Source organism: Scyliorhinus canicula, chromosome 5 (genome assembly GCF_902713615.1).
Source record: "Scyliorhinus canicula chromosome 5, sScyCan1.1, whole genome shotgun sequence".
Classification (NCBI taxonomy): domain Eukaryota; kingdom Metazoa; phylum Chordata; class Chondrichthyes; order Carcharhiniformes; family Scyliorhinidae; genus Scyliorhinus; species Scyliorhinus canicula.
Window position 1 is genome coordinate 29,723,908 of NC_052150.1, and position 13,948 is coordinate 29,737,855.

The 13,948-nt window shown below is 45.0% G+C and overlaps 1 protein-coding gene across 1 annotated transcript in view; it reads left to right on the top strand.

Annotated features, from left to right (window-relative positions):
* The window catches only part of LOC119965585 (collagen alpha-6(VI) chain-like), a 165,075-nt gene that overhangs the window by 130,066 nt on the left and 21,061 nt on the right, over positions 1-13,948 (top strand). Inside the window, exons 26-33 of the mRNA XM_038796376.1 lie at positions 448-510; positions 2,429-2,491; positions 4,337-4,387; positions 6,422-6,457; positions 6,558-6,620; positions 11,736-11,798; positions 13,378-13,413; positions 13,505-13,541. Of these exons, the coding sequence (XP_038652304.1) occupies positions 448-510; positions 2,429-2,491; positions 4,337-4,387; positions 6,422-6,457; positions 6,558-6,620; positions 11,736-11,798; positions 13,378-13,413; positions 13,505-13,541 (412 nt within the window). The remainder of the gene's footprint in view (positions 1-447; positions 511-2,428; positions 2,492-4,336; positions 4,388-6,421; positions 6,458-6,557; positions 6,621-11,735; positions 11,799-13,377; positions 13,414-13,504; positions 13,542-13,948) is intronic.

Genomic DNA, 13,948 nt, shown 5'->3' on the forward strand with positions numbered 1-13,948 from the left:
AAGCAGAATATAGTTCTATAGGAAGTATGTTTGAAAAGTAGGACGTCAAAGATGGTGATATCAGGATTACTATCAGTGCCACATGCAGGTCAGAATAAAAATACAGGATATATTGGATAATTACGTGGCTGAAGAGATAATGCGAGGGGGAGGGTTTCAGAAATATGTAGAGGACTAGGGCTGCTGGCCTCTATAAATTATCAATAATTACCTTTAATGTTTCTAAAGAGTGTGTGAAAATGCATTGTTACACTATCCCTTTGGCCAAAGCTTTCCAACATCTGTCTTATATCTCTTTCAATGACTCAGTGACAAATTTTAATTTGACAGTTCTGCTGTGAAGCACTTGGGGATACTTTGCTGATTTGAAGTATCATATATACAAGTTGTTGTTGCATTGTTGACAAGCAGTTGATTTGTTTTTAATGTTATTTCTTTGTGTTTCAGGGTGCATCAGGATTGTATGGCTTCAGGGGGTCCAAAGGCAGCCAAGGACTCCAAGGGAAAAGGGTTTGTGAAACAATCGCTTATTTTACCTATCTTCTGTCAATAGTTGCATCCTTAAAAAAAAAGGAATTTTGAAATAGATCAACTGAAAAACTCAAAAAAGACAATTGCCCCCGAAGCAGAACTCAAGCTCTTCTCTGTCCGAAGGAGATCGCTGAAACAAAGTTGAAGCAGCAATCTTCAAAGTTTGACTGGGAGAGCTGTCTTGATTTACGTTGTTGCTCCAGCTGCAATACCATTGGCAGTCACAGGGGGGTGCAAGAGCATCGTAACTGAGGGTTGTGAATGGATTCATTCCAATTCCTCATTCGCTTTAATTCTGATTTAATATAATGGTAATTCAGTTGTTTCTAGCCTCTATTGTGATAAGCATGTTGAAAATCAAAGTTGAACGTTTCATGTTTTAACACAAACGCATTTTGGAGTAAAGCCGGAGAACATATATCCATGACGTACACAAAACTGTTACATATTTTAATGGCACATTAACCTCACTTTATGAACTACAACTTATGATCATAATGTTAATATTTCATTTCCAGCTCAACTCAAACAGTCCACTTCTGTGTTCCAAAGAAGAGTCATATTGGACTCTCCACAGATGCTGGCAGACTTGTCGAGTTTTGCTGCCACTTTCTGTTTTTATTTCAAGACCTGCAGTGGTATTTTCCTTAGATTTTTTTCTTTTTTTCCCCTTAAACTTTAAGTACCCAATTTTTCCAATTAAGGGGAAATTTAGCGTGGCAAATCCACCTACCCTACACATCTTTGGACTGTGGGGGCGAAACTAACGCAAACAAGGGAGAATGTGCAAACTTCACACGGACAGTGACCCAGAGCCGGGATCGAACCTGGGACCTCGGCGCTGTGAGGCAGGAGTACAGACCACTGTGCCACCGTGCTGCCCATTATGGACCCTCTTCTGGACTGGCCTCATTAACGCTACACCCCTGTATGCGTCACCCGATGCCGGTGTTATGTAGTTACATTGTGTACCCTGTGTTGCCCTATTATGTATTTTCTTTTATTTCCTTTTCTTTTCATGTACTTAGTGATCTGTTGAGCTGCTTGCAGAAAAATACTTTTCACTGTACTTTGGTACACGTGACAATAAATAAATCCAATCCAATCCAATCCATTAATTTGATTTGATGGTCCACTTCTAGAAATTTGTGAGGATGAGCTCTACCTGTTGCTGATGGGATGACATCATGAACAAGTGAGATATTTCCTCTGGTTAGTTTGCCTCTTCTGAGGGAATAGGCTGGTAGTTCGAGCCACACTTCAGGCGCCAGAGTACATAACTAATACTGAGGACAGTCAGAGGTGAAACTGGAGCTCTGCCTGCCTGGTTCGACGGATGCTCATGGGGTTTTCTTGGAAATGGACCAGGGAATTTGCCCAGCATGCCTCTGTCTGGAGATGCTATCAGCAACAAACTAGCCAATCATCTCATTGCCATTCCTGATATCTTACTGTGTGTTATTTTGGCTGCCATTATTACGTACAAAACAACAAATTGATGCACCGATGATCCTTTGTGAAGCACTTTGATTTGATCCTAAGAGACATATTGCTTGCTTTTCTGAAGCATCTTTTTGTTTAGTTTCTGATGAAACTGTAAATTTGTTCAACAAAACACACTTGCAATGTTGCTGGAAGCGCTGGCGAGTAATTTCAATCATAGTTTACATATCGTAGTAAAGAAAAGTCACCTCCACAAATTATACCAAACACGTTTATTTTCCTCCTTCTCAAATTCACTCCATTTTGGTCTTCCTGTAATTGTAAATGGAACTTCAATTAATCCAGCAATGTTCAAGAGCATAAATTATTTGTTGCATATACAACACTAAATGATAATAGCAAGTAAAACGTATGTTGACTAAAATTCTTTGTTTACCTTCAAAATTATCTGAAGGGTGAAACTGGAGACCCAGGTGAGAAAGGACAACCGGGGACCGTAGGACCTCGTGGACCACAGGTAAGTCAGGTCCCTCCTCAGCAATGGATCGTAAATTATCCACAGCCTTTGGGAAAGGGGGATTAACAAGATACTTGATTATTGAAGGAAACCTCAATTGAATACTTGACTGATTAATAAGGAGCTTTTACCTTAATGGATGCCATTGACTGCCAATGTTCTGCTTTACCACCATCTCAAACCTAAATCTCCCAACCGCTGTACAATCAGAGGCAGTGGAGACCCACTCTGTCATGGATCTTGCAATTGGCTATTAAAATTACAGTTTCTCTAGCAAGCAGCCTTAAACATGTTGTGACGATTCAGTGCTGCTTCTGTCTATCTGTTGATGCACAGAACCAGTTTAAGCCCACTGCTCACGTTACAGCTGTGGACTGAGTCAGGGGGTTGGAAAACCCAGCTTGTGAGCAGCATACCTCACAGGTTGAGCAATTAATTTCAGTGACGTCAATCTTTGAGGCCTACTACGGATCTGTGGTGATGTTAAAAATTTAATTTGGCAGGCGACATGGGGTTGTTTATTTCACCAAAATTTCAGTCAGCAAATAACACGAGGTAGAAGTTTGTAAAATTACCGTTAACTTCTAGAACAGGAAAGGAATAAAGTGGAAGAAAACAAAATGTTATTGAATACATGGAGGGATAAGTTAATGGATGGAACAGCGGAGACAAGCTATGCTTGAGTAAAAATAAAGAATGGAAGATTTTGTGAGTATAACTGCACTAGGTACAGTACAAGCAGGCATATTATACATTCACTTATGATCATGCTTTTATCTGAACCTACCGTGATTGGAACATGGTATTATTGAGCTGCAACATTTTCTAATTACCTCAGGGATCTCAATGATCTGAATCCCACTCAGTCGGCAGGGATTTTGTGAAGGTGGCAGGGTTCATGCCTCTGGGGGTGAAAGCAGAGGGCGAATCTTCTTTGATGGGCAGTGGGATCTGGGTCAACATTTTACAGGTGCCAGTCAATTAAGTACAGGGTCCTGCCCTCAAGATCTGCCGATGCCTTCAGAGGGTCAGCAGATTCAATAGTGCCACCGCTAGCGGTAGCCGCTGTTGGGATTGGCTGCACTAGCTGGAAGAAGAGGATGCCTCAATGGACATGTACTCTTGAAGTAAAGTAATTGGGGTATAGGGTGGTACTGGGGTCAGTCGGGCAGGCTCTGACGAGGGAGAAAGGGTGATCTCTGATTGCAGGTGACACCAATTCCTCGGGGGCACCATTGCCATGGGGCTCCCATCTATTGATGCTTTTATGGATCTTGAGGTAAATCGGAGGTAAATTTGACACTGTACGTTAATAAAACTCAATTGAAATTAAGAAAAAGAAAAGAATTTAAAGCTGATTCTATATACTGCTGAACAAACCAAAATCACCCCCTGTCCCACTGAATTGACAACTTCAGTTTGGGAAGCAAGGCAGAGAATGAGAGTGGGGGGGAGGGGTATGGTTACTTGTGTGTGAGTTGTAAATATGTGCCTGTGTGCTTAGTGTAGTAGAGGTGGTACAGTCTTGAAGATTGTGCTCCCAATACTAAGTTGTACTTGACCTGAGTCTGGAAGGGGGAGTCTGATAGAGCTCGATGCTGCCGACCACAGTGGTTCTGATTTTTCCATCCCGTAAGACGAGGACTTCTGAACGCAATTTGTAACCAAAAGATCATGAATTCTGTTGCTTTCTGTATGTGGTGAGCTAACTTCACAAACGGAGGCTTCTCTGTGTTGCGTATAACCAAAGCATTGTCTGAACCAATTTATTTGTTTGGTTAATCTCTTGCAAACTGGAGCACCAAGGGATTTAAAGATCTGTGTATTCTATTTCACACTACACAGGGTTTGGATGGGATTGAAAGTCCTGGAAGGCCAGGATCAAAAGGACAAAAGGTGATGACACAAATTTAATATTTGCACGTTTTCATCTTTTTAGTACTTTCACAGTAATCGTGGAACCCCGTGTCTGCCTGGGTTTCCTTCAGATGCTCTGATTTCCTCCCACAGTCCAAACATGCGCAGGTTAAGTGGGATTACGGGGTTACAAGGATAGGGAGGGGGAGTGGGCCTAGGTGGGGTGCTATTTCAGAGGGTCAGTCCAGAATCCATGGGCTAAATGGTCTCCTTCTGAACTGTAGGGATTCTATAGATTCTATAGATCATTCTATGGACCCAGCTTCCACAGCCCTCTGCAGTAAACAAGTCCACAGATTTGTTACCCTCTCAGAGAAGAAATTTCTCCTCATCGCTGACTTACTCAGAGATTGGTCCCTCTGGTCCTAGACTCTCCCAGAAGGAGAAACAACCTCTCAGAGAAAAGCAGTTCTCCCTGATTTACCCCTAAACCAACATTGCATTAAGATTAACTAGTCATTATCTCATTGGCTGTGACGCTTCCTACATTACAGCAGTAAATACACTTTGAAAACACTTTGCGACATCCTCAGGTTGTGAAAGCTGCTTTTTAAAAATATATATATATATCATAATTGCTGGGGACAGATTCTCTGGTTCCACCTGCTGGAAGTGGGATTCTGGATCAGCTGGAGAATCCCATGTCGAGGCAAAATTGAGCCAGTTTAGCTCAGTTGGCTGAGCAGCTGGTTTGTGATGCAGAATGAGGCTACCAGCGTGGGTTCAATCCCCGTACCGGCTGAGGTCATTCATGAGGTTATTCTCAATCTTTCCCCTCGCCTGAGGTGTGGTGATCCTCAGGTTAAGCTGTCCCCCTCAAAGGGAGAAGCAGCCTATGGTCATCTGGGACTGTGGCGACTTTACTTTTATAAAAGAAAGTTTTCCAGTAATAAAATGAAATTGATTCCACCTGGACCCCCGGACCCTTCAGAAGTATGTCAGTATGCCAAGTTTAAAGGTCTCCCTCTTTTTTCTCAAGTGCTTCCTAGAAAAAACAGCTGGGGGAGGGGGGGGGGGGGGGGGGGGGGGCTGCTACTTCACTTTCCTGCTTTGCGCATTGGCTGTCATGTTGTCTACATGAAAACAGTCACTGAGGCAATGTTGGATTTGTGTAACATTGTAAAATGGGTGATGGCAAGTTGGCAGGGCATATTACATATCTCTAGATTTTTATTTCCGTCAGCTTCAACTTGCAAATAATTAACATCTACCCAACTGCATTTCAAAGTGAGGGGACTGGATTCTCCGATTCTGGGGCTATGTCCCCACACCAGCGTGGGAACGGTGGCGTTTTATGCCAGAACAAATGGCGCAAAATGGCCACCGACTCCCCGTTTTGCTGGGAACTAGCTGTCAATGTAGAGCACCTAGCTCTAGCTGCCAACACAGCCTGGAGAATTGCTGGGTCTGTGGCCGCGCATGCGCACGGTGGCGGCCTGCAGCAGCCACACCGTGCTACATGGCGGAGGCCGCTTGCAGACCCGGCCCACAAAATTGTGCCCCCCATCGGCTGGCACGCACGCACCGGACCAACCACCCACAGTGCCCCCAGCCCTGAATACTGTTCCCGCCCTGCCCGCGGATCGGGCCTCCCCCGACTGTGACAGCGCTGGACTGAGTCCGCAGTCGCCACGCCGGGTTCCCGACGGGTGAGACCACACGTGACCCATACCGTCGGGAACTCGGCCGGTCGGGGGCGGAGCATCGGAGAGCGGGCATCAGGCAATGACCTAAGGTCATCGATACGTGGCGCGGCGTACTCCTAGAGGCAGAGCATTGCGAAAGCGGTTCTGCCCCCGATTTGTTCGGAATTGGGTATTCTCCGGCCGATCGCCGAATGCGATTCCGGCATCGGCGACAGGAGAATCCCGCCCAGGGTGGGAAGAAATATGAAAGGTGAAAAGCAGCCACATAAATGGTTTTCTCTCTGAAGTAGCAGCAATGTTGCGATGATAATAACGCCAACAGCTGAACAGTGATGTCTAATCTAGTCTCTCTTCTTTGCGATTCAAGGGAGTAGAGGGGCCTCCTGGTTATCCTGGTCTGCAGGTACTGGTTACATTTGTAAAGAGATGTCAAACTCTTCATGACTATTCTAAGCTAAAAGACGCGAGCAGTTATTTCTGTGCATTGTGTTCTGAACTTTTAGGGAGTGGATGGTATCACCGGAGTTCCTGGCGGGAGAGGATCTAAAGGGAGAAGAGGACGGAGGGTATGATATTTATTGTATTCACTTAAAAGCTCGAACCTTCGTAACCCCCACACCTAACTAGATTCAAAAAAAGTAAACCGTTCCTTCTGGCAAAAGAAAGATTTTCGAAATTCCTCCCATTGGCGACATTTGAAAGCACCATTTTATAGTGATCCCCAATTACCAAGATGCCTAGAATCGCAAAAGACGTCACAGTGACCAGGTTGCTTGATGCATTCCATGGTAGGTCAGCATATGAGGGACTGCAGTGCATCATTGACACCAGCAACAATAATGGCTCAAATTTTGCAGCCGGTAGTGAAGGATTGGCCTTCGTTGTTCACAAAAGGTCACAGGCTGCCCACAGGTTTTAGTCAGCTCTGGAACACAGATTTACTTTTTTTTTCTTGGACAAAGAGTCTGCCAGAATTGAAACATTTGCTCCCTTCTCTCTCCACAGATGCTGTCAAGCCTGCTGAGATTGTCCAGAATTTTCTGTTTTTGTTTCTCATTTTCCATGCCGGTTTGAATTCAATGCCTTCCACAGGGTAGATCGACAGGGTGTCTATGAACAGAAAAAGCAGCGGGGAGATGGATCAGCCAATCGGACTGAAGAATTTGCACACATGACAAAGTAGGAAAGTAAAAGGCAGGAAAAACAAGTTATATTTAAACCATCATGAAGTGAAATAAAGATTGGGGGGCCGCAGATGGGATCAAGGGAGGAACTTAGATAGAAAAACACAAAACACTTGAAAAAAATTAACATCAGTTTTTACAAGATCTGCAACATTAATTCTTTCCTGATGGAATGGGACTCCACGGGGCTGGATTCTCCGTTCTGAATTAAAGTGCCGGTGCGAACAGAGAATGCGCGAAGGTTCATGACAGGAAAATTGGCACGAACCCCTCACCGATTCTGGTACCGGTGAGGGGCTAGCACCGGCGCCACGTGAAACTCCTGCGAATCGTGCCAAAAAGGGCCGGGCAATGGGGCCTGGTCCCGGGCCGTGCATGCGCAGGGCTGACAACCTGCACCGGTCGCGCCATAAAACATGGCACTGGCCGTGCTCGAACCCTAACCCGCCAACTGTGACCCCACAGCCCACCCCGTGGATCCCCCCCCCACCAGTTCCTCCACCCCTAACAGGAGCCCCCCCCCCCCCCCCCCCCCCCCCCCCCGGATCCCGGACGAGTGTGACGGTGCAGGACACAGTGGCACACTGGGTACCCGGCCGCTGGGACCACACATGGCCTGCGGCGTTGGGAACTCAACCCATCGGAGGCAGAGCTGACAAAATGATAGCCCTTTGGGTAATGTCAACAAAAAGCTATTGTAACCTCTACACCAGATTTTCTTTAATCTCTTACTGACACAGTGACCATTTTTTTAAAGTTGGGGATTTAAACTTTTTTTTATAAATGTTTTTTATTGGGTTTTTGAACAAGGTATAATTACCGTTATGTACACAGGATAAGTAACATATATATATATACACATATATAGAAGAGAAGGGCACACTCAAATATACCAAAGAGAAGAAGATAGTACATAGTAAAAAAAAAGTACAATAAAAAATAAAATAGAATAATTGGTAGGGTATTGTGCACCAGCTCAACAGCAGTAGCTCTGTACAACTGGCAAAATTATTTACAACACATAAGTAGGCGACTGTTTGCGGGGAGGGGGGGGGGGGGGGAGGATTGGGGAGACAAATATACATTCGGGTGCCGGGGAGATATTTACAGTGGGCGATACTTGGCTGTGTTTTGTGTTGTTGACGCCTGCTTCTCCCAGACAGATCTCGCTGCCGTCTCGTGCTCGCCTCTGCTTCTGCCACTCCTCCCGTCTTCCGTCTTTATTCTCCTTGTTCCCTGCTCCTGGAGATGTCATGCTCATTTTGGTATCCCGTGCTTTCCGTCCGGCTCTCATCTCCCTGCTTCCCCTCCACCTCGCTGGTTCTCCTCTCTTGTTCCCCATCTCCACCCCCCCCCACCCCCCGCCCCCTCACTTGTCGTGAGGAAAAGTTTGCCGCTCTTTCCTCAGGTTAAGCTGTCCCCCCCCCCCCCCCCCCCTCTAGGTCTATCTCTCCCTTTCATGCCTTGGCTACTTTCCCCTGATTTTTGGCTACCTGGCTATTCTTCCTCTTGTTCGTTGGCCACAAACAGGTCCCGGAACAGTCGCATGAATGGCTCCCACGTTCTGTGGAAGCCGTCATCTGACCTTTGGATGGCGAATTTGATTTTCTCCATTTGGAGGGATTCCGAGAGGTCCGACTGCCAGTCTACAGCTTTGGCTGGTGCTGCTGACCTCCAGCCAAACAGGATTCTACGGCGGGTGATCAGGGAGGCAAAGGCAAGGACGTCCGCCCTCCTCCCCAGGAATAGATCTGGCTGGTCCGAGACCCCGAAGACCGCCACTTTTGGGCATGGCTCCACCCTCACCCCCACCACTTTGGACATTGCCTCAAAGAAGGCTGTCCAGTACTCCACAAGTCTGGGGCAAGACTTGGTGGTGGAGTTGACCCTATGCAGTGCTTCGCTCCAGAGTCCCCACCCTATCTCAATCCCCAGGTCGTCCTCCCATTTCTTTCTTGTTGCGTCCAGTACGGTGTCGGCTCTTTCTATCAGTCGGTCATACATGTCACTACAGTTTCCCTTGTATAGTATGTTTGCGTCCAGTAGTTCTTCCAGGAGTGTCTGTCGTGGCGGTTGTGGGTACGTCCTTGTCTCCTTTCGTAGGAAGTTTTTAAGCTGCAGATACCTTAGCTCGTTCCCCCTGGCTAGCTGAAATTTCTCTGTCAGTTCGTCTAGTGTTGCGATCCTGCTGTCCGTGTATAGGTCCCTGACTGTCAGTGTCCCTGGGGATTTAAACTTGAAAGATTTTTTTTTTTTTTTTTAATAAATTTAGATTACCCAATTATTTTTTCCAATTAAGGGGCAATTTAGTGTGGCCAATCCACCTACTCTGCACATTTTTGGGTTGTGGGGGTGAAACCCACGCAGACACGGGGAGAATGTGCTAACTCCACACGGACAGTGACCCAGAGCCGGGATCGAACCTGGGACTTCAGCGCCGTGAGGCATCTGTGCTAACCACTAGGCCACTGTGCTGCCCCGAAATATTTTTTAAAACACTGTTTGACACAGGCAGCCTATCCTAACATTTTTTTAAAAAGACCATGGCAATTTATATAACTTGACAGCTTCATTTTAATATCTCACTGACACAGGAGACCCATAATTTTAATTTTTAAAGGTCTGTGGATTTAAGTAACTTGGCAGCTTTTCATTGCTTGATTTTTGTCAACCGTTCACTGAAACAGTCAGGCTGTTTTTTTAATTTTATAAGACTGGAGATTTAAATATCTTGACAGCTTGACTGGTCTACAGACGCTAGATGTCCTTCAAGAGTTTTTACGATGATCCTAAAAGTCCATTACTCTTACACTGTAAGTTAAGGCCTTACTACAGTGAAATGCAAGGGTCTTTCTGAACTCAGTACTGAGTTTAACTGGTCCCGTGGAGTTTGGTTCTCCTGCCTCTGCGATTCAGGCTCCACTTCCTTTCACCCCTTAACTAAAATGAGGTCTGCGGGAAATGCAGCCAGGACCTCTGAATCCAGATCCCAGTTGTCATTTCATAAATGTCCACAGAGATGAAAATCTGAGTAACTATTTAATAAGTCTACAAATTCAAAATGCAGCAGAAACTGAAAATCTGAAATAAAAACAGAAAATGTTGGAAATCCTCAGATCTGGCAGCATTTATGGAGAGTGGCACAGAGTTAATGCTTCAGATCAATGATCTTGATAAGTGGCATGTAACACTCACACAGTATGAAGAACCAGTAATGACCAGCTCCGAGACGAAATAGCTGGGGAGGGGCGGGGGGAAGGATCACAGTTGAGTTAAAAACCTAATTGAATCCTGTCCGTATGCAGTTTGCACATTCCCCCCCTGTGCCTGCGTGGGTCTCACCCCCACAACCCAAAGATGTGCAGGGTAGGTGGATTGGCCAAGCTAAATTGTCCCTTAATTGGGAAAGAAAAAAGAATTTGTCCCTTGAAATTTATAAAAAATAAACCTAATTGAATCAGCCATATAAATACCATGGCTACAAGAACAGGTCGGTGGCTGCTTTTTTGTAGTGAGTAACTCCCTAAAGCTTGTCCATCATCATAAATCAGGAGTGTGATGAAATATTCTTTACCTTCCTGGATGAGTTCAGCTTCAACAACACTCAAGAAGCTCAACATCGTTCAGGAAAAAGCAGCCTGCTTGTTCGGTACCTCATTTAACATTTTAAAAACATTCAGTCACTCGAGTAGTAATGCACATCGCAGAAACTCACCAAAGCTCATTGTACACCATCTTCTGGACCCAGGATCTCAACACTAAGAACAACAAGGGCAGCAGATGCATGTGAGTACCACAACCAGCAAGTTCCTCTCCAAATCACAATTCATATTAATTTAGGAATATATCACTGTTGGTTCACCATCACTTGGTCAAAATCCTGGAACTCCCTGGACGGGATTCCCCGTCGGTGGGATCCTCTGATTCGTTGGCAGGGCACTCACGGCCACGGATTTCCCGACGGAGAATTGGCTGGCTGTCGGGATGGAGGATCCCGCTGCTAGCGGGGACGCGCCGCACCAGAAAACGGGTGCGGCGGGACGGAGAATCCCGCCCCCATATCTCAGCAATGTGGGTGTACTAACACGACACTTAAATGGTTCAAAAGGTCAATCACAACCACCTTAGGGCAAAAAGGGGATTGACAATAAAAGTTGGCCTTCCCAGTGATACCCACATCTTGCAAATGAATAAAACAATGTTTGCAATTGCTCTCAGACTGACCTCAGCAGCATCTAAATATGATCATGCGCTGTTTTCATGGCAAATGCTGTGACCTTGAAGGAGCAGGCCTTAGAGGAATAAGTAGCCCGACATTTTAATAGTTCCCACTAATCAGTTCGGAAAGATGGGCATAATCAGTCAAACTGTTGTTAAGGATCCCTGATTAATAAATGAATTCAAATATTTGGATTTTGAAGCCAATGTAAGCAGGGATATTTTAAATAGAGTGAGAATTACTCAGCCTTTTAAATCACTCTAACCTTTCTCTTTGAGGGGGACTCTGGCCGTACTGGTGACCCGGGAAGCCCAGGAGAAGCAGGAGGTTCAGGAGCAAGGGTAAGGTGTCTAGATAACTTGGAATGTAGAAAATTGCAAATCCATAGCTGAATTATCGCCAGTCATTGGTTGTGCCACTTTATGTATTTTTTGCATGGAGGGTCAATTTTAAACAAAAGGAAAAAAAATGGATTTAAGGTTGGTGGAGGCTTAAAATCTGAAAAATATGTTTCCCGAACCAAATCCGTTTCCAACCCGTCCATGTCTGACTTTGACAAAGGCTGGAAGGAGACAGATTGAAAATGTAAAAATGATAATGAGGCTGTAACCACCATTTTAACTGCTGTTGACTGGGTCTCCAGCTGGCTCCACTGAGGCGAGGACTTAATGGGCTCATACGTACCTTCGCCAAGCCTTCTGAGCCTCGCTGCCTGTCTGAGAAGCCTATCGGGCAATCTCACATAGACTGTTACCTCCCTCCCCCAGCCTTCCAATACCACCCCTCCCCACAACCAAGCCTCTGACCCCCTCCACCACAAGGCCTGTGACTGTCACACACTCCACCTCAGGCCTTCGGGCATCCTTTTGCATCCCCCAGGTTCAGCAGACCCTTTTTTCAGAACTGTATCATTGCTATATCCACAAGCCACTGAACTGTGTGCAGTGTCAAAGGAAATGGTGCATTTGAAGCCCATTTATTAAAAAACAAACAGCAATGTTAGTGATACCTGTGTATGTTACAATTAGGTGTCAGAACGGAAAGTAAGCACTCTAGAACAGCAAATATAACAAAGGTCGGAACATTCGAACATTTAGTTCTTCGAGCCTGTTCCACCATTGCATTAGATCATGGCTGATCTGTATCTCAGTTCAATTTACCAAACTTGATTGCATATCTCTTAGTACTCTGACCTAACAAAAATATCTGCTACAAAATATGTGACACCTGACTCATCATGTGAAATACCATGGGAGAGCACTCCCAATGATAAGGGTTTTATTCTGGGGTAATCCCCTGATATTTTTAAAACTATTTTTCAATGCCTGTGTGTTTATTTGCACAAGATTAAGATGTGTGGTACTATGAATTCCAATGATTGACTAACAGCCCGAAGAGAAGATAATAGGGACAATGTTGAATGGCTTTGTTTTTTGATCCCCAGATCAGGGCTAGAGAAGCTCCAAGGTTCACTACTCTGCTGAGGTGCTGTGAACTATGTCTACTAACAGAAGGAGCCTGGCTCCATCAAAAATGAGCAGGAAGTTTGAAATTCCCACACTAATGTATGAGCTAGCACAGGTTGGAGTGCTGCGTGTGGACTAGCTACCTGCACCCTTATCCTGTGCTGACAAAAATGTCAGAAACATGAATGGGGGCAGAAATCTCAGATTTGGGTCCCCTATGTCACTCCTTACTCAGCCCAACTCCACAAAAGTCGGGGCCACTTTGGATCAGCTTTGCACTGAGTGGGTTGTGACTGGAACATCAACCGTAATAATAGGTAGCTCTAACTCTCAACCATGCTTTCCTTGAGTGAGGCTTCCCCACTCGGAACACAAGAGTATCCCTAAATCCCAATTCCCCATGTACAAACATAATCGGCAAAACTACTCAGGATCTTTCTATTTCTCATTTCAGGGCTTCAAAGGGCCACCTGGCGTCATACCCATGAAAGTAAGTGATTCCTGTGCACATGGAAATTTCACATCAAATCAGAATTTAACACTCGTTATCAGATCTTGAATTCACAATTTTTCTTTTGCAGCCTTGTGAACTTGTGTCATATGTTCGAGATAAATGTCGTAAGTAATTTAATGCCTCATTAAGTCACAACATTTTTAAGGCAAAATGGTTAGTTTTACTAAATTCTGGATTGTACATTAAGATAAAACATGATTTGATAGCTATGGAATGCTACAGGACAATGAGTACGTTCACGTTTATGAGATTGCTAAACATTGAGTTGGACTGTTGACCCATCTCCCAGGAGACCAACTTCCCAAACGACCCATGTCCCCAAGCAGCAGGCTTGCAAATGCTCAAACTCCCAGATGACAAATCTGCCAGTCGACTCATTTCCCAAAAGATTAATGCTCTCAAGGAGCAATGTTAAATTGGCCAAAATCCCAGATTATCAAATTACACAGACAACCAAACTCTCCCAAAGACAAACCCAATGTCCTCTACATTTAATTTTTGTTTGATGGTT